This window comes from Dermacentor andersoni, chromosome 1, assembly GCF_023375885.2.
Source record: "Dermacentor andersoni chromosome 1, qqDerAnde1_hic_scaffold, whole genome shotgun sequence".
Taxonomy (NCBI): Eukaryota; Metazoa; Arthropoda; class Arachnida; order Ixodida; family Ixodidae; genus Dermacentor; species Dermacentor andersoni.
The window spans coordinates 6,762,986-6,783,931 of NC_092814.1; the positions used below are offsets into that span (position 1 = coordinate 6,762,986).

General features: G+C 48.2%; 1 protein-coding gene across 1 annotated transcript in view; it reads right to left on the minus strand.

Annotated features, from left to right (window-relative positions):
* LOC129380402 (synaptic vesicular amine transporter-like) overlaps nt 1-20,946 on the minus strand; it is a 1,298,997-nt gene that overhangs the window by 1,028,910 nt on the left and 249,141 nt on the right. The window contains exon 3 of the mRNA XM_072286030.1: nt 14,202-14,328. Coding sequence (XP_072142131.1) covers nt 14,202-14,328 — 127 coding nt within the window. The remainder of the gene's footprint in view (nt 1-14,201; nt 14,329-20,946) is intronic.

Sequence of the window (20,946 nt, forward strand, 5' to 3'; positions counted from 1 at the left end):
AGCAAAACAATCATTCCTCAAAGACACTCTTCCTTTCCTCCTTTCAAGCAACCGTTCAATTTCTAGTCCGTTAACAAGCCTTCCCAGAAAAACGCAATTTTACTTGCAGACGATCGTGGTCAAATCATTCCCATTAACCAATGCTGTGATGTGCTGAATGAAGTATTTGCAAAGTCATATTCAAATACCACTACTGCTTTAATACCCGAATTACGCAGTCGCAACTTCTTTCCGATGGATCGTATCGTGATTCACTAAGTTCGAGTGATGCAACTTATCCGAGGTTGTAGATTTCCTCCTGTTGTGTTGTGGATGAGATTAACTCCAAATTATTGGAAAACACTGAAGCGATCTCATCAGTCATTTTAGCCAACATTTTTACGCAGTCCTTAGAGAACAGCACACTGTCGTAGGACGGGAAGGTGGGTAAGCTACTTCCGCTTTTCAAAACTGGTAACGCTCATTCTCCTCTTTAGTATAAACCGATCGCGTTAACAAGTAAGTGTCCCGTGTTAGCTATTAGAGCACATAATATATTCCAACCTCATAGGCTTCCTTGAATAACTCATATTTTAGTTCCGCTCAGCACCGTTCTCAGAAACACTACTCATGCGAAACGCAACTACTCTCTCTTACTACCAGCATAGCTTCCTCCCTCGACCATGGATTGATAATAGACTGCATATTCCTCGACTTTGCAAAGCATTCGATAAAGTCCCTCATAGCATGCTTCGTTTAAAATTACGTGTTTTAAATTTTGGCCCTACAGTCATACAATCGATTGAATGCTTCCTTTCTATGCCAAGTTTGTAACAGCTAATAACTGTGTATATGTGATGTGTGTGGTGCGCGACATGGTGCGATGGTCGGGACGGACAGAAGCAGACAAGGAGTGCGCGCGCCGAGGCGAATTCCGTGCTGGAAGGAAAAAACGACAACGCCGAAGAGCGTCCGGCACGTGAACGCGCGGCGCAAGAAAAGGAACTAAAAGAAGAAAAGCCAACCAATTAGGAAAGACCACAAGACGTGAGGCAGCCAATCGGAAAATGACTAATCGGCCAGAGCAGAACAAAAAGCGTGGTGCGCTGACAGAAGGGGGCAGACACCGGGAGAGTTCCACGAAGCTACGCCAGGAGAAGGTCGGCGACCGGACCGGGAGTTGCAGACGGGCCGTCGGGTTCCGCACCCGAGCCACCAGGACTTCACCCGACCGGGGCCTCCTGCCAACCCACTCCTGCGCGTCGCCAGTCTACCCGAGCGTGCCGCCAGCTGCTCAATGCCGGCGAGCTTCTGCGCCCGTGGGCAGGATGAGAGCACTTGGGCTACGGGCCCGAGTTCTAGCCCAGCTGCCCGGCCAGAACGTCACTACCGTCTGTCGTGCCGCCTGCTGCCCGAGGCCGACGTTCGAGCTTCTGTGCGCGTGGGCAGGACGAGAGAAGTCGGGCTACGGGCCCGAGCTCTACATCCAGCTGCCCGGCCAGAACGCCGCCACCGTCTGCTCGTGCCGCCAAGTCGCCTGCCTTACCTCTCAAAGCTAGAGCTGGCGCGCTCCGGTCACCCGGTCAACCATCCTATACCCCGACCTTTGGTGAGACTGGCGCAACTCCTTTCATCGTCTTGTCGCCGCGTCTCCACGTCGAGACTGTTATGCGTCCCTGCCGTCGTGACAAGCCCGGACACGCGCACTAGTTAACGTCATACTAGCCCCAAGTGTGTTCCTTACTGCCGTGATGTCTGTTTGAGTGTTTATTTTATGCTTTCTATTTCCTTCTATTTATTTTAAAGCCTCTTTCTAGTTTGTATAAAAGTTTGTGTGTGTCTTCGAAACCAACGGCTTTGTCCTCAATTGTGTTCTCGCAGGCTCCGCCTAAGAGAACCGTCAGAACCTTTGAGTACACGAACCTTTGTTCAACAAATTGGCGTCTGCGACAGGACAAAGCCGTTCGTTTGGATTTTTTTTATTCTAACGGCTAGGAACTATGGCTAGCACACGAGACCTGTTTGCCTTAGCCGAACGCATGGGGCTGGAAGGTGCGGAGTTGAGGGCATGGTTAAACAAGCAGGAAGCGCGGGCGCGAGAAGAGCGGGCAGCGGAGCGCGAGGCTAGGAGGGAGGAGCTTGCATTGGAGGAGAAATATTTACAATTGTGGCTAAAGGTCGCTGCGGCTGAGGGCGCATATTTGGACAAGAAATAGCCAGAGGTCGGTTTGATGGACTTGGTCACCGTGGCCCAGCGGTTGGTTTTGCATCGGGCAGACTTGAAAAAGTGGGTGCAAGACAGATGGTTGATATTTTGCGGGAAAACTCGGAGGGAGCGCGACAGGCGAGTGGCAGAACAGGAGAGAGAACGCCTGGAGGAGGAGCTTCGCAGGGTGCGCGTTCGCATCAAGGCACTCACGGATGCTTGCTCCGAAGGGGCGAGTTCCATTGTTGAGGACGCAGCACAGCAGTGCAGGGGCGTCCCGACGGCTCTCTCTGACATGGCGTCAGGCCTTGGCGAAGAAAACGTGTCTCAAGGAAAGACAACTTGTAATCACGCCATTGTAAGCAAAGATAATATTGTTTTCAAAGGGTATGTTTGGTCACAAGGCAAGGAGCATATTGCTTCCGTACCTCAACCAGTGCTGCGCGAGCCCAGCGCAGGCGATGACTGGTTCGTGCAGGGTTCAGAGCTGCCGTGCATGGGCCTAGTTGAGAAAGTTATAACTGAGCACCTCCTACAGGCTAAAGATAGCACGTCGGAGGGTTCGCACCATGGTCAATTGAACTTGAAGATATCAGGGCTTCTGAGAAACCGTGTGTGGTTTCCATAAAAAGTATTGAGGTGTCATTACTACGTTCCTCGAATCCGACAAAAGCAACTGCTGTGCGCACTCGGGAGGGCTCAGGCCTGTGTACCAAATCAACAGATGGCTTTGAGGATACGGAACATCCTTTGTGTTCTCATGCACTCGTGTGTGGTTCGACCATTGGCACTGAAGCTGCAACCAGACATCCTAACGTTTACTACCTTAGAACGCAGGCAGTGACTTGGTCGTCGCCATGCAGGGACTTAATGCCTGGAGCGAAATGATCGCGGACTGGCCATTGTACTCTAACCGAGAAGATAGATGTCTAGTTCGCTTGATGTGGGAAAGGGTCACCTATAGGAGCCGTAATGTTCCACTTATGGCTTGTCTCGGACCTTTGACCTCGGACAAGGTGACTTCCACTTGATTGTGTTCTTCAATAGTGTGTTGCGATAGCCTTTGATGCTAGTTTTTTTTATTATTTTCAGTTGTTGTGGTTTCTTTGAATTGTGTTTTCCTTTAATGTTTTTATCTGTGCGCTCAGTGAACTGTGCCAAGGAACCATACAGTGCGTTCTCGTGAACGGACCATGACGGTAGTGTTCCGAGCACACGTGAACTATGTCGCGGACTGAGCGGCAGTTTTTCTTCAGAAAAACATTGGAAAAACAAGGGGCTTATGTGATGTGTGTGGCACGCGACATGGTGCGGTGGTCGGGACGGACAGAAGTAGACAAGGAGTGCGCGCGCCGACGCGATTTCCATGCTGGAAGGAGAAAACGACAACGCCGAAGAGCGTCCGGCACGTGAACACGCGGCGCAAGAAAAGGAACTAAAAGAAGAAAAGCCAACCAATTAGGAAAGACCACAAGGCGTCAGGCAGCCACTCGGAAAATGACTAATCGGCCAGAGCAGAATAAAAAGCGTGGTGAGCTGGCAGAAGTGGGGAGACGCCGGGAGAGTTCCAGGAAGCGACGCCAGGACACGGTCGGCCACCGGACCGGGAGTTCAAGACGGGCTGTCGGGTTCCGGACCCGAGTCACCAGGACTTCACCCGAACGGGGACTCCTGCCAACTCGTTCCTGTGCGTCGCCAGTCTACCCGAGCGTGCCGCCAGCTGCTCAAGGCCGGCGAGCTTCTGCGGCCGTGGGCAGGGCGAAAGCAGTCGGGCTACGGGCCCGAGCTCTACGCCCAGCTGCCCGGCCAGAACGCCGCCACCGTCTCCTCGTGCCGCCAAGTCGCCTGCCTTACCTGTCCCAGCCAGAGCAACCATCCTGTACCCCGACGTTTGGTGAGACCGGCACAACTCCTTTAATCGTCGTGTCGCCGCGTCTCCAAGTCAAGACTGTTATGCGTCCCTGCCGTCGTGGCAAGCCCGGACACGCGCACTAGTTAACGTCATACTAGCCCCAAGTGTGTTTCTTACTGCCGTGATGTCTGTTTGAGTGTTTATTTTATGCTTTCTATTTCCTTCTATTTATTTTAAAGCCTCTTTCTAGTTTCATTAAAAGTTTGTGTGTGTCTTCGAAACCAACGGCTTTCTTCTCAATTAGGTTCTCGATGGCTCCGCCTAAGAGAACCGTCAGAACCTTTGAGTACACGAACCTTTGTCTCCAATTGGGCATCGCAGTAATATACCCTGTAAAATCCGACGTTCGACAAGGTTCCGTTTCGCCCCTTTATCATTCTCAATACATATAAATGACCTTCCAGAATGTATTTCCTCATCCACAAAGCTGTACACCGATGACTGTGTTCTTTATCGTCAAATAACTTACACTCATGATAACCTTCTCCTGCAGTGTGATCTTGACGCTATCTCTAATTGTTGCAAGAGTTATCTTATGACTTTAAATGCTACTAAATGCAAAACCATGCCAATTTCCCATCGTACTAACAAGCTTTTACCTTTATGCTACAGAATTAATTCGATACCCCTTGAAAATGGCACTCCTTATAAATATCTTGATGTTTACCTAACTTTTCATGTCATGTTCATGTAAAACATTTCACCAACAGTGCTAATCGCACTTTGGGTTACCTGCGCGGAAACGTTTCCCAAGCGCCAAAACATCTTAAGCTCCCTTTGTAGCTAACCCTAGTTCGACCTAAGCTCGAATATGCCTCCGTGATACAGGATCCAGCTGTCTGTAGCTTAATTCGGTTGAAAATCGTGCAGCGCTTTTCATTCGAACTCTACCTGTACAGCGAGTGTTTCCTCATTGAAATCGCAACGAAGTCGATCTAACTTACATGTTCGAAAGAAGCTCTCCCGTCTAGTCTTACGTCACAAGATTTATTTTACTAACCCATTTGTAAAAAGTGAACTCGTTTCCGAAGCAGCTTACATATCAGCACGTGTCGACCATAGACATAAAGCGCATGCCCCATTCTGCTGTTTACAAATTGCCACATACTCAGTGAACGAATTTCGTCTGAGGGTTGGCTTCGAATCACGTATTGAAAACAGCAGCCCGATTTGTCACCCATTCGGCCACGGACAACCCAGTAACCCATGTAGGCTGTAGAGCTGTTAGATAAAAACGTAGATACGAAGACAGCGGTCGAAAAGTCTGTAATGTACCCAAAGAATGCGAGCACATTAAAAAGAGAACTTTAAAATATCTCACGTGCTGGGTGTGAACGAATCCACGTCAAACGGGCTTCTCAAGGGCAGCCGCACAGAGGTTTAGCGACTTACGTCACCAGCGTGTGTGCATCTCTCAATGAACCTCTTTCACGCGAACTTGGGTTACTGTGTATGTGCCACTGGGTATGCGGGCAGGAAAAAAACAAATCTCAGAGTTCCCACCCAGCGGACCACCTTGAATCTTGAAGGCCACACCGGGACTTCCAGGCAGCGCCGCTAAATGGGAGAACTCATTCATAGGGAAACACGGAAGAGGGTTACAGCGGCAGTACACGGTTCACACGCACAGCGCACCACCGGTGCGATGCCGGAGGTCACGCCGAGGGCATCTGGTGCACTTAGCGGCGGTGTTGACACAGCGTGTCGAGAGAGAGTGTAAGGTCCGGTGCAGTAGACGCCTTACGCACGATAGCTTTCTGCAGTGGCACTACGTTTTGTCACAACATTGCTTCAATCTTAAGCGCATAACTGACTAAAGCCCCTGTGAGATGGCTTCGGCCGAAACTTTTTATTTTTTCTTAAGTTTTCCTAACGGCATGAAACGATTCCTTGTGAGCAACTCGAACTACCACAGCTCTTATCATATGCATTAATCTTGTAATAAAGTTGCCCTGCAGTGTCACCGAAAAAGCGAATAAAATCATGCCGGTAGCCCAGGTGGAACACGATCATTCATGGCGCGACGAGCTCACGACCTGCAAACATGACGGGTGGTTTTTCCTTCATGAACTTCATGAGCTCATTTATGGCAAGGTTGTAGAGCTTTGCTCAACTCTTCACAAGCAGCGAGCACATACAGTAATTCAACGGAGCCCTAGTCACAACATAGCAAGGCACGATGCCTGTGAGACGAATCACTTGGCCTCATGGACGATTGTCGGCGTAAGCGAAATAGTAGACGGGCGGACCGCACAGCTATCGTTTCCTAACTGTGCTCGCAAAAATCCGCGGATGCCTACGCATTTATGATTTGTGAATGCTAAAGCAATAATGGCGAACTGAAGGTCGTGGCGTGGTCTTTCGAGTTATGGACTCCTCGCTGGCAAACATGCGCGTTTGGATGCTTGGCCAACAACTCCTCGATAGCCCAAGACCGATGCACTTCGATCCGTGATGTCTTGCTGCTTTGCCTGACTACCATAGCATCTTATGGAGAAGCTACCGAGAGAGCCGCGGTGATTTTGATGTCACCGCTCTCGTTGCGCTGGGCTTGGCAAGTAACAGGACATAAAGCAGAGTGCACTGACGTACTATTTAGAAGGCGCTGCTTTAGTCCAGTGGGTTATAGAGTTTCAGATAACGATCAGGAGAGGGAACTCTGGCACTCATGTCTACGGGAGCTGCAACGGGAGCGGTTGTACCAGGATGGGAATTATGGGAAGTACATGAATTTGCCTAAACTGCGTCCTTGTGTCTTCAAACTGCTTTGCGACTTCGTAAACTGATCGTCCTCAAGAATGAACTGCGTAATAAATAAATAAATATAGTTACAATTATCCGACGGGAGAATTCGCACACAGCACCTATAGCACAGAAGCCTGATATTGGAACCATTACGTCACGGACGAATGTATCGACAAGCGATGTGAAACGCCCTTATGATTTTGCCTTGTGCCTTGAGACGTTTGGTGGGTTCCGATTTGGCCACCTCGACATGCTTAATGTTTGCAATGAGTAGCCATTGCGCGTGTTCGCGACGTCTTCTGTTCTTCGAAGAGTATATATTGGTCTGAAATTTACGACAATAAGATTTATATCGCATAGCTATACAAAGCCCCAAGAAAGTCTGAATCCACAGGCACGAAGATCAGACAAATCCATATACTTCCCTTCATTCCCCTGGTAGGACAACGACTGCAGCAACAGCGTTCACTCTAGTGTATTGTACGAAACTATGCAGTGGGTAAAAGTTATAAACAGGGGTAAAGTGCCTCAAAAAGGCTGGCCAACGTTTCGATAGGAGGACCTATCTTCGTCAAAGGCGGCCTCGTCATCCTCGGCATGTTAGTTTTAAATGTTTAGTGCAGTGACGTCATGTGCCGTTGTTGTAGGTGGCGGCTGATTGTAAAGGGAGAGACTTCAAAGAGAATAAGCGCTGTCGCCTGACATCTGTGAGCGTGGTTCCAGACGAGGGGAGAAGAGCGGTAGAGTGGGATGGCGGGGAGAAAAGAAAAGGGAGCAACGGAGAAAAAAAGGGGGGGTAACAGCAAGAGGGAAAAAGGACAAGGAAAGAAAAAGATGGGCATGGGAGGGTGTTGGGGAAGCGAGAGATTAGGGAGCATTCAGGGGTGTCGTTGGCGGCATGCTTTTGTGGCTTTACAAGAGCCGTTCTGGCGGTAAGTGAGCGAGTAACAAAAAAGAAACGAAAAGACATCAGTTGAAAGAGTGACTTTAGTAGCGTAGAAGCAAATGCGTCGAGTAATTTTGAAGAAGTTAAGATGGTGACAAGGAGTCTGGGTGCAATGCATGGGGTAACTGGAAGGCAGCGGCGTGGGCAAGGTGCGTTAGCCCCAGTAGCTCAACGTAGCTGTAGTTATGGCGGTATACAGAAATGGCGATAACCTGTGTGGCTGAGGCGCCGAAAAAGGTATGCTGCCATCTCGGACTTTGGAATGTGTTAAGGGTGATTCAAAAAATAAATAATTAAAACAGACAAAAAAGGGGGAAGCGAAACCGGAATAACAAATACGAGAATAATGTACACAGAAGCGAGCGAGGGCAGGTGTACATGGGAAAAGGGGGTCGTACAGTTGATATAAACGTAAAACCATAAAAGAGTATAATAAACTGAGTTGTATGCAGGAAAAAGGTTTTTGACATGGAGGAATAGGTGGGGTTAGGAATTAAGGCTAACTGGTGGCATAATGTGTTTTGTGCCTTGGCTGACGATATGAGAATTTGAGATTTAAAGGGCCCCTGAAACGGTTCGGACAAATTTTGTAGGCGCATAGGGTACAGCTAAAGTAGAACATTCGCACCACAATTTAAATGAAGCGTTACGTATTAATGGAGTTACAAGCGATTAGAAATTACCCTCCTCCCTAGCCATGCCTTTCCTCCTCAACTCGCTCGCCGAGCGAGCGGCGCTAAGCTCCGCCTTCACTGGTCCTGCGTCACGATGCGACGTCACATCGTCCACTTCCGGTTGTTGGAGCACGCCTCCTCCCGCGCGAGACCTCTCCGCTGGCCGCTTGGCCGTCGACCGAGAGCCATCGAAGCAGCGTGCGTTGCGAGCATTCTGTCGTAGCGCCGAAGGTGGCCGGTATTCCGGTAACCACAGGCAAGCCGGTCATTTCGGCAAATGACTGGAGGCATAAATTCAAGCTGATGAAGGAACTTCAGAGTAGACGTACGTGAGCAGCCTGATCGGTCTGCACTGTCCAGACACTTGTTGGCGGAGCGCTTAACAAGTCAAGCGAAGCGCTAATATTGCTCTAACCAAGTGTAAAACATTTTAAACATTTATAAGAACAACGTGTTGATGATTAGGCTCCTGCGAAAAATACACACCAGCAGCAAAGAAGAATGCACTTCGTTGCTGCTACTGTGTATGGTTGAGCTCTGTGCCACCAGGTGGCTGCACCGTGCAGACAATTCACATTTACCTTTCTGCTCATCTCATGACTCATCCCGGCGCAGTCAAGCGGCCAGACCCTGTCCCCTTGCGCTTGTGTTTGCCCTAATACCGGACTTGCGAAACGCTATTGCGTTAGTAATCTTCCGCTGTAAAGTGACGGCCACAAACGCGCAAATCCTGGCGCCTATCGGATAGCCGCAGTCCGATGCGCAGCAGCCAGTTCGCTCGTATGCTGCCTTGCAGAGAGACACGATTTCGCAACTTCACATCTTTCCAGTCGCTACGTCTGCAGCCCACAACGCAACAAGGGTGATTCATCGTGCTCACGAAAAGACTGATCGACACTGACGGCGGAGCTCTCGTCAAAGACTGCGCACGTTGTAACACAAGCAGACGACACTTGCTGTGTGCCGGAAGTGCTCAAGTGTACTAAAAAACTATACTTGTGTATTCTCTTTAAGTTATTTTCTTTTTACAAAAACAAAGTAACTAACATTCCAACTATTACGAGCATCATTTGTTCACCATAATGTTGGAAAAATTATCGACCACGCGCCCTGGTCAGCCAATCAGATAGCTCGCCCATGTGACGTCATATGGGTTATTTGCATCATATGGGTAGGGGCGGCTTAAAATTCCGCCGAGCAGTGCGCTACTATCGACAGCGATGTGCATTTTTAAAACCTAATAATAAATTACACGCTTTACGCAGAGCACTTAGATGTGTCAATTAATGATCAGAAGGACCTACTCTAACGATTCAGTACGTTTGTAGAAAATCGCCAAAATCGTTTCAGGGTCCCTTTAAGTTCCCGCTTTTAAAGATACTAAGTTGTCACGTGCCAAACTATTTCCCGTCGGATATATGCAATTAAGCTTGTGTATGAGGTATGATTCCGTATATTTCTTTCGCGAGGTGAACGGAAATTTGTTTGTAGTATATTAAGCCTTGCTTTGTCTAACATACGACCATGTTCACTGAAGTGGCTGACTACTGCTTTACGTAAGTTGTGTTTTGTATCGGCGCGGTGACCGTTGAATCTTGTATGAATTTTTTGTATTGTCTCATGTATTGTTTGCTACAAGTGGTACATTCTAGACAGTAGACTACGTTGCTTGATGTGCAGGTGAAACCCGAAGTTACCTTTTGCGAGTAATTCGACGCTCTAATTTTTACTGTAGTAGTAGATAGAATATGTTTGCATGTAGAACACCTGGCGCGGCCACGGGGACCGGTTCCCAACTTCATCTTTGCCCCTAGTTTGGCATGCACAAGAATATCTTTAAAATTAGTGTTGCGCCTGTGGGCTACTCTCGGCGGGTTGAGAAAAATCTTAAGTTTGTGGTTCCTCGTGAGAGTTGGGTAGTATTTACTAAGCATGCTGTTCACGTTTGGGAGTGCGTTTGAGAATTTAGTGGTAAGAAGAGGCGTTCTTATTCTTCCGATTCTCGGGCGGGACTTTAGGACCGCCGGCTCGACCAAGTTTGATTGCAGCGGTGTACGCTTTTTGAAGGTCACTGTTTGGGAGGTTCGCGTTTGATAGGGTTTCTTTAAGGTGATCGAGTCTATCTTGTAGTTTTGGTTTTCAGCGCAAATGCGACGTAGTCATGTGGCTTGCCCTTCAAAGATGCCTTGCTAGCAATGTCTCGGATGGTAGCTCGTATATCTAGGTATTGTTGTTTGTCGAAACGTTTCCTATACAGCGTAGTCTTTAGTGCCCCATTGTTAATGTATATTGTTGTGTCCAGGAAGTTTAGGCGCTCAGTTGAAGATTCTGATGTGAATTTTATTGTTGGATGAAAAGAGTTTAGAAATGCTACATGTTTGTCTAGACTGTCTTGACCATGTCCCCATATTATGATTATGTCGTTTATGTATCGTGGGTATGCGTGCGGCTTGTCAGTGCAGCGCGATAGGAAATTTGTTTCCAGAATCCCTATAAATATGTTCGCATAGGTTGGTGCAAACGAGTACCCATGGTTGTCCCAGGTATCTGTAGGTAGTAACTCTCCTCGAATTCGAAGCAGTTAGGTGTTAGAATTAATTCAAGGAGGGACAAGTAGACTTCAGTAGAGTGTTGTGCATCGTGTTTAGACGGCGTTTGTTTTATTGTAGATAAACCATCGGGAATTGGAATGTAGGTGTACAGGGCCGTGACCTCTAGTGTTGCGAGAGTTATTTTGTGGGGTAGTGTGCCTTTGGTATTAATGTGCTCCATAATTCTCAGCAGGTGAGGCGTGTCTTGTACAAATGACGGAAGTCCTTTTGGCAAGTCACCAAGGAAGTGGTTAAGGAACGTGGAGATGCTCTCTGTCGGGGTGTTGTTATTTGATGCTATCGGGCGACCTGGGATACTAGCGGTGGATAGTTCAGTGGATGGAATTTTATGAATTTTTGGAAGGAGGTAGAAGCGCCCGGCAGCTTTGTTGCTTGGTTTACAAAATTTGTATTCTTACAGTGTTATCAATTCACCAGCTAAAAGTGATTTGAGCCTGTTGGTAATTGTCACTGTGTAGGATAATGCCGGATCGTTATCTAGCTTACGGTAATGTTCTGGGTTGTTTATTTATCCGTAAGCGTCGTGCTTGTATTTTTCTACTGGCCAATCCTATACTTCCAACGTTATCTGCTTCCTTAATAACAATGTCATTTCGGCAACTAAGATTTGAAATGCTACGACTTTCCGACGCAGTTATGTTTTAGGTCGCTTAGATGTCTTGTATTGGCTCATAATTTGTTTACTGATAGTTTTAAGGCATATGTCAAGTTCTATGGCTTGTTCTTGTGCCGGCGTCCAAGTGGATTGGGCTCTAAGTAGTGTACAAGGGTTTAATTGCCTACGCCCGACGGCAATTAATTTGGCACGTGGCAACTTAGAATCATTAAAAGCTGTAATTTAAATCTTCAATTTTCATATCAACCAAGGCACAAAACACATTATGCCACCAACTAACCTTAATTTTTAACCCCACCTATTCCTCCATTTCAAAAACTTTTTTGCTGCTAACTACTCAACTTAATAAAATCTTTTATGTTTTTACATTTATATGAACTGTACGACCTCCTTTTCCCATGTATACCTGCCCCCGCCCGCTTCTGCGCACGTCACCCGCCTATTTATTATTCCAGTTTCCGTTCGCCCTCTCTTTTCTTTTTTTTTGTCTGTTTTCTATTATATATTTTTTTGAAACACCATCACCAACACATTCCAAATTCCCAGGCGCCAGCATACCTTTTTCGGCCATTTCTGTATACCTCCATAACGACACCTGCGTTGAGCTTCTGGGGCTAACGTCCCTTGAAACACCATGCCGCTGCCTTCCAGTTACCCTATGCATTGCACCCGAGACTCCTTGTCGCCATCTTAACTCCTTCGAGATTGCTCGACGCATCTGCTGCTACGCTACTCAAGTCACTCTTTCAACTGATGTCATTTTGGGTCTTCTTTTGTTACTCGCGTACTGACCGCCTGACCGGCTCTTCTAAAGCCACAAAAGCATGCCGCCAACGACACCCCTGAGTGCTCCCTAACCATTCGCTTCCCGAACACCCTCTCATGCCCCTCTCTTTCTTTTTTTTCCTCTTGGTGTCCCCCTTTTTTCTGTCTCCTTCGCTTGCTTTTTTTTCTCCCCGACTTCCCAATCTCCCGCTCTTGTCCCCTCGTCATCGGAACCATGCTCACAGATGTTAGGCGACAGTGCTCATTCTCTTTGAAGTCTCTCCCTTTACAACCAGCCGCCACCGACAGCAACCGCACGTGACGACACTACACTAATCCTTGAAAACTAACATGCCGAGGGTGACGAGGCCGCCTTTAACGAAGATGGGCCCTCCTATCGAAACGCAGGACAGCCTTTCTGAGGCACTTTATCCCTGTTTATAACCTGTATACCGCAGTGTGCTATTCCATCTGTGAGCCTCTTTCTTGATTTTGCATTTCTATGAAGTGGGCATGATACTCGTCTTCCGGGTGTGGGGTCGGTGTTCGAAACTCACTGCAGTCAACGGTTTCCCTTTCGAAGATATTGTTTTTTTTTCATAGGACGAATCAGAAATTTGCCCCCATTTGTTTAGCCAATATATGGTTGTAAATGCCAAGTCAACATTTCCATTCCCAGCAGTGGAGCGGCTCGGCCTTATCTGCCGGTAGCTGTGCGGCACGGCGCCGCTGTCAGATGTTGAAGATCACGGTTGTTGTTCACGCCCACATAGGACGAGGAACGAAATGTGATTAACGAGTTTTAGAATAGGGGCCCCAACGAGCTGTGCTGGTGTTAGCGCTGGGGCATGCAGGAGTGAAGAGGTTTAGAATAGGGCCTTTGCGGATAGCGTCTTGCGTTTGCAGCGTCACTACGGCGTCAAAAGCTATAATAAATATTTAAATAAAATATATCATTTCATGATAAGAAGAGTGAAATAGCGGGCCCGACGCAAAACCCAAACGCAGTTTGCACCTCCCCCACGCGTAGTGACTTTGGCGTTGCTTCTTTGGGGCCCCAAACATTTGGGGCCCCTATTCTAAAGCTGTCTAAAACTGAGTGATGGACGAACGCCCATCGATATCCACAGGGAAATGCAGCCCACGTGTGAGGAAAGGTGTCTCGCTTTGAGAAGTGTGAAGTCGTGGTGTTGAGAGCTGGCAAATTTCCGTGAAGACTTGGATGACAGGGAGCGTTCGGGGAGCCCGCTTGCGTCACTGACTGACAAAAGTGGCATCTCAAATTTAGCGCTGCGATAGGACAAATCTCTGAACCGGTGTGGGGACTATGTGTAAAAATAGTCTAAGCTACGTAGAACGTATATTTGTAATGACCTGTATGTACCTTATTTTAGCTAAATACTTTGTGATTCGCCCTCATGCAGTAATTTCTTTATAGCTATTGCCGAGGCGAAGTTAGAACGCAGGGGAAAGCTCCCAGGGACAAGCAACGCGCGAATAACACAGGCTTCCAAGATCGAGGGTGACGTGGCTTTGCGTCGATGCCGTCACGCAACGCGTGGCACGGCAGCATTTCGCGCGCTCTGCTCCGTGGAGGTGCGCACCTGACACGGCGTCGCAGTCAATGCAGCTTCTTTGCTACAGACGTTTTTCCTCAACGGCCCATTTGATGCTTTCGCATCAATAAAAGTAAAATGTCCTGAGTAGAGCCTACGGACACCGAAAGTCTCCGCAAGTGATACTCACCGCGCCGTCCATGCACCAGCGAATGGGTTTGCGAGGAGTTCGATGAAAGCCTTAGACGCAAGCAGCATGCCCAACGGCCGCGTCCCGTTGGAGCCCCAGCGACGCAGCTCGTCCGGGAGGATTGGCACTGCATGAACACTCGTTGGCTCAGGGTTTGCAATGCATGTTGCGAACACATTGAAATGTTGTCATGACCAAGTTCATAGCATTATCCTTTCGTCGAAACACAAATTTGTGACATTTCCGAAAGTTACAGTGCTCGGCGAATAAGCCAATATTATTTTCACGTGGTGCAGGTAGAAAATTTGCCAGATATATATAACGCAGTATAACTGCTAACTCAGGCGAGCTAGTACGTATATAAAAAAAAACCAAGGAAGCCATGAAAAAAGTCACATGGGTGCAGGCCTTACTTCCAGATTTTCCGCCAGTCTGTGCAGCAAAGCACACTAGACACCGGAAAACAAAGAAAAATATTAAGTGAGGTTTCCTCTTGAGCTTGTTGGTTTTTCATTATGAATGTGTAGCATTGCGCGTAAAAAAAGGCAGACAAGAAGAAGGAAAGCAGTTACAGGCACGGAGTGCAAACTATCAGCATTTTTCTTGCCGAGAAGAACGTGATGTTTTTGATACCTTGTCACAAGCAACATTGCGCATCGCAACGAGGGCAGAACCACACTGAAAAAATTATGGCTCTCCTGTAATCGAGAGAAGATTTAAGCATTAAATTTGGTTGAAGATGATACTAGCGGCAATCTGAAAAGGGGCGGCAATATTATAGAATGGTGGGGTGCGCCATAGCACGCGAGCCTCTTTCGGAGCTCACAGCAAGCGTCGGCCATCCGCACCGGACGCCGGCGTGGCCACGCAGGGTGGCGACATTGCTCGAGCCGGTGAAAGACCCGCGGCACGGAACTCATGGGTGTTGAACAGGCAACGCAGTCTCCGCGCGAAAAGATGACAGTCAAGTGTATGGTGCCCTGTATGTGCCTTTTGAACGTCGCTATTGCAAATGAGAACCAAAATTTCAGCGTACTACAAGTTATAGCTTCAGTGATATTGCGAACAAACATTAGAAAGAACTCGGAAGCAATAATGTTTGTAACTTGTTTATGCGGTAACTAGCGTAATTTGATACATTCCTGTACAATGGGTTGGGGTCCAAAGACCGCATTTTCTTAATTTTTGTGCCCAGAGGATCAAGTTTTGTTCGTGCAACTTGTTCGGCTGTTCTCGTTACAGTGCCCGTATAACGGGTCTGGCTTTTGGCTCAAGGTCAGACGCAGGTCGCCGACAACGGCAGCTGAAGGGATTTATGCTTAAAAGCGTCCACACACATGTGTCGTGCCATTCAGATAGGCCATTTTCTTAGGTGATAAAGTGACAGCGCCCTGGCTAACGCGTTTGGCTTTTAGTCTTGCGGTCCTGTGGGCCTCAATATTGAAGCGTGCCATTTCATTATTGGATTTGACAGTGCAATTCTGGAACTTTAAAAATGACTTCTTTGGAAAATTGGTGCTGAGATTTCCTAGGTATACGTCGTGGCGCAAAATACGTTCTTGAAAAGAGACAGAACAAATGAAGACAGTGAAGCGCCAAACTACTAACTGTTTACTGACAGTCTGAAAAAAATGTAAAGAAAAGACAACTTCCGCTCATGCGCAGGGAGCCAAGGTGTGACAGAACAACATGATCATGATAGCATACTTTGGAGAAAGCACACTTCGTCGGAATATAATACGATAGATGTATCGCTGACACAATCAGACCGTTTCTTTTTAATATAGAACGCTTCCAACAAATTCCTTGCAGTTTGGTCCCTACTTTTGCCAAGAATCAATACTCGCTCAAAGCATGGCGTACAACGACAGGCTTTACAGTGCGCAGGAAGATGCGCCTTGTCACACTTACCAATACTGTTAGCATGCTCCCTCTGTCGTTAATACAACGTCCCGTTTCTCCAACGTATGACTTGCCGCAATCTAGGGGCGTCTCGTAGACCATCCCTTCAACACAGTCCCTGAAATGTTTGGCGTGCTGCTTCTGGCAGCTCCGCGGTCCTTCACGTGTGATCCGGAGTCACAATTAAGCTAACTTGTTGGGAGCCCAAAAGACAACCGGAATACCTTATCTGGTAGCTACCTTCTTCAGGTTATGGCTCACACGGTGCACATAAGGTACTACTTCTGGTTTTTCACGCTTTTACACTCGAACGAAAGGGAGCGTACACCCTCTGCACTACAGCGTTTGTTCACTTACCTCCAAAAGCCCTAACCTTCGTCGAATTGGCCTCAACGGCAATTGTGCCTGATGGCGACTATGTCGTCGCACCTATTCGTGATGTCTTACTGGCACGCGACATCTCTGTGCCACACTCCGTCGTAGCCCTTGCCGTTAATCGGATGTCTCCCCGTCATCAATTTTGGCTTGGCGAAGCAAGTTTTGCCCGAAGGCATAGCGTTGGCCACGCTCCTGTCAGTGACAGACGACCACGTCACAGCTTTTGCAGCCGACGTGTCTCCAGATCCTCCGGATTAGCCGCAGGGTGCCTTGAACCTTGACGGCCCATTACGTCCCATGGTCGCTCCGGACCTCCCACCTGACCAAGCAGCCGCCCTAGATCACCTTTTGCTTTCCTACCACACAACATTTCACACTGACAATCAACCACTTCGTCAGACGTCCCTTGTTAAGAATCGAGTAAATACTGGTGAAGCTGTTCCCATTAACCGCCGACCGTATAGCGTGTCCACGGCAGAGCGGCAAGTTATTCAGCAGGAACTAAACAAGGTGCTCGCCAGAGGCATTGTTGAGCCTTCGTCGAGTCCTTGGCCGTCGCCGGTCGTGCTCGCCAAAAAGAAAGATGACACGTGGCGTTTCTGCGTTGATTACCGCCACCTAAACCAAATTACTAAAAAGGACGTTTATCCTTTAACACGAATCGACTACGCTCTTGATTGTCTTCACGGTGCAAAATACTTTTCGTCCATCAACCTTCGATCTGATTATTGGCAGATTTCCGCTGATGAGCTACACCATACAAAGGCCGGTTTCGTCACTCCATATGGCCTCTACCAATTCAGGGTTATGCCGTTCGGTTTATGCGATGCCCCCGCCACGTTCAAACGGATGATCGACTCTCTTCTTCAAGGTTTCAAATGGTCAATTTGCCTTCGTTACCTCGATGAAGTCCTTGTGTTCTCTCCTACATTTGAGATGCACCTTGAGCGCGTGGTAGCTATCCTTGACGTCTTCCGCAAAGCTGGGCTCCAATTAAAGTCATCGAGGTGCCACTTCGGGCGCCGACAGATTCCAGTGCTAGGCCATCTAGTCGATGCTTCCGGAGTACAACCCGACCCGGAGAAGGTTCGAGCAGTAACGGCTTTTCCTGCACCTCAGTCTGTCCAAGAAGTCCCGAGTTTTGTGGGGCTCTGTTCTTATTTCTGACGGTTCGTGAAAGATTTCACTGCAATCGCTCGATCATTCACTGAACTTCTGAAGACGCGCCTTTAACGTGGGGTTCCGCTCAGGCTGCCGCATTTTCACGCCTTATCACGATTCTCACCAATCCACCGGTCTTGGCCCACTTTCCCCCGTCCGCACCTACAGAAGTCCAAACCAATGTCACTGGTTATGGGATCGGCACCGTGTTATCGTAACGCCAACACGGACACGGACACGGACACGTTATAGACTACGCTAGCCGGCTCCTGGCACCTGCAGAACGCTATTTGATTACCGAGCGCGAATGTCTTCCTCTCGTCTTGGGTGTTTCAAAGTTCCGCCTATACTTCCATGGCAAGCCCTTCTCCGTAATCACAGACCATCATGCGCTCTGTTGGCTTTAGTCGCCCAAGGATCCCTCTGGCCCGTTTGATCGTTAGGCCCTCCGACTACAAGAATATCCCTACACAGTGACCTACAAGGCGCGACGCCAACACCAGGACGCAGATTGCATCTCTCGCTACCCAGTCAAAGATGCGACCTCTAGGTCTGATACTGACACCGACGCCTGTGTTCTCTCAGTTTTTTCACTGCTCCATGTCGCCGACGAGCAGCGCCGTGACCCTTCCTTGCGTATCATCATTGACCACCTGGAATCGTCGATTGCCGACAGTTCCTTTCGCTTATTCACACTTCAAGACGGCGTATTCTACCGCCACAACGTTCACTCCCTCGACCCTGCATTACTCCTTGTGATGCCTAAACACCTTCGCTCGGCTGTTCTCCACGAATTTCACGACCTGCCCACTGCCGATCACCTGGGTCTGTCACGTACCTACGACCGGATCCGCCGACGCTTCTTTTGGCCAGGGCTCGCGCGCTCCGTTCGAAGATACGTAGCTGCGTGTGGTAAATGCCGGCGACGCGGTGGCCGTGACCGTGGCCGGACATTCCCATCAAATGTTATCGCGGACATGCGACATTCGACATGCGATTCCTATCAAAAGTTATCGCGGACTGTGCCACGAGGCACAAGCTATCCACGTCATATCATCCGCAAACAAATGACTTCACGTAGCGTCTCAATTGCACGCTCACAGACATGCTCACAAAATATGTCTCTTCAGACCACACTGACTGGGACCTCGCTCTACCATTTGTCACATTTGCTTATAATTCCTCGTGCCAGGACACCACCGATTATTCCCCATTTTTCCTTCTGTTCAGCCGAGAACCAGCACTGCCCCTCGACACAACCCTCCCTGTTCACGCGGCACCGACCAGTGAATATGCACTTGACGCCACCGCCCGCTGTGCCCACGCAAGGGAAATTGCCCGTGAGCGCCTTTTGAAATCCCAAGAGTCAAAGGCGTTTGTACGACCGGCGACACCGAGACGTGCACTTCCCGCCTGGTTCTTTGGTGCTTCTAGGGTCTCCGTCACGTCAGGTTGGCCTGTCAGAAAAACTGCTGTCTCGTTACAGAGGCCCCTACCGAGTGCTTCGTGTCATGACTCCCGTTACCTACAAGATCGCCCCTGACGCCCCATCTGCTTCCCAGTCCAGTGATGTCGTGCACGTTACACGACTGAAGCAGTATGACCCTCCCAGTGATGACATTTACACGCTCCGGGACGTCGCTTCTGCCGCCGGGAGATTATGCTACACGCGTGTGATCTTTGATTGTTTGAACGAGGCGCGTGGGCGCCATCACTCCAGAAAAGAAGAGGAAGAACGAACTGGGCTCGCATTGTGAATTTAACTGGTGAGCACTGCAACCGCGTCCTTCGCATAACAATATTATCCAAAAACACCTCAGAAGAGGTAACACCTATGTTTCCGGCCACATATGAATCCTAATCAATGGCTTGGTGACTAAAATCATTTAGTGACAGTAAGCTGACCTGCTCTTTCATGTACGTTACCTGAATTGTCTTAGTTGCAAGATATGTTCTACAGGAGTGTTCGCATACCTGTATACCCCCCTCAATGTTTGTCTTAATCCACACAGCCTCAATACCACCTGGCGCTTCTAAAGAAGAGTGACGCCTGCGCCTCTTCCATCTCGATCCCTCCTAACCAACGTGTAGCCAGGTGGAGCGATTTCGCTATCGGGTATGTTTTTATGCAACCATGTTTTTGTAAAAGGATAGACAGTTGGGCGAGTTGGTACGGTAACATGATCTTGAATTGTAGTGCGAAGTGACACAGACAGAGACTAGAAGCAGACAGGACGAGCTCTATCCAAAATATAGCGGTCGTCTTGTCTGCTTCTGGTCTCTGTCTGTGTCACTTCGCGCTACAATTCAAGATTTATGTTTCTGTAATTACAGCATTGTCAGGTTCATGATCAATAACTAGAGCTCCAAGCGCGTGTGCTTTGCTTAACATTCTTCTAGCATTGAAGTCGAGTATTTTGAAACCCACACGTTGACTCTGCACACGGCAATTATCACTTACTCCAGAATCACTTCCCAGCTTGCACCGTTCCACACGCTCTGCATTCCAGCAGTACAACGTGTTGTTTACCCTAAACCTAGGAAAGACAAGCTTTACCTATATCCTTCCTTCTTTTCCTTACTTACCGAGCCCGATATGTTTTTTCTTATTCCCTGTACTCTTTAGATAATCCTCTGTGATACTATAATCCGTATCGCTCATTTATCAGAAATTCGGCAAAGCATTCATTTTACCTCTGTAATCTGCCAGCCTCAGGATGACAGAACTAGTTCTGCCAGAAAGTTTCTTGCATAACCTGTGAACTCTTTCAATAGAAGTCACATTCACTTTTCTAATAGCGCAAAAAATTGCGTATTTTGCTTTGCTTACAAGGGTTTCTTCCTTCTCATTTTCATCTTCTACTATTCCTGTAATGATAAGGTTATTTTGTCGATTATCCAAATCATGCACATGTTTGATCAGACTAGCTGTTTCAATACTGCGGCCAGCCACAATTGTTTCAAGAGTTGCGAGACTGTTCCAAGTCTCTACTAGGCTTTCTACCTTAGTTTCAATAACGTGAAGCCTGTTCTGCATGTCTACGAATCTTGTTTCAAATGAGTCTTTCTTTTGCTGAACCAACGCAAGTTTAGACAAAATTTCCTTCTGATTCTGGAGCAAGCCCTTACACTTATCTTCTATTATTAGTCCTGGATTCGTCTCCACATCCCAAGAAAGACTCAACAGGCCCCGAATGGAACAAAGTCGCACATACAGTCAACGACAGCTCCTGGGTACGGCAGCCCTATGAGACCGAGAAATGCTCTATGAATTTCTTTTTTTTTTGTTGGGGGAGGCACCAAT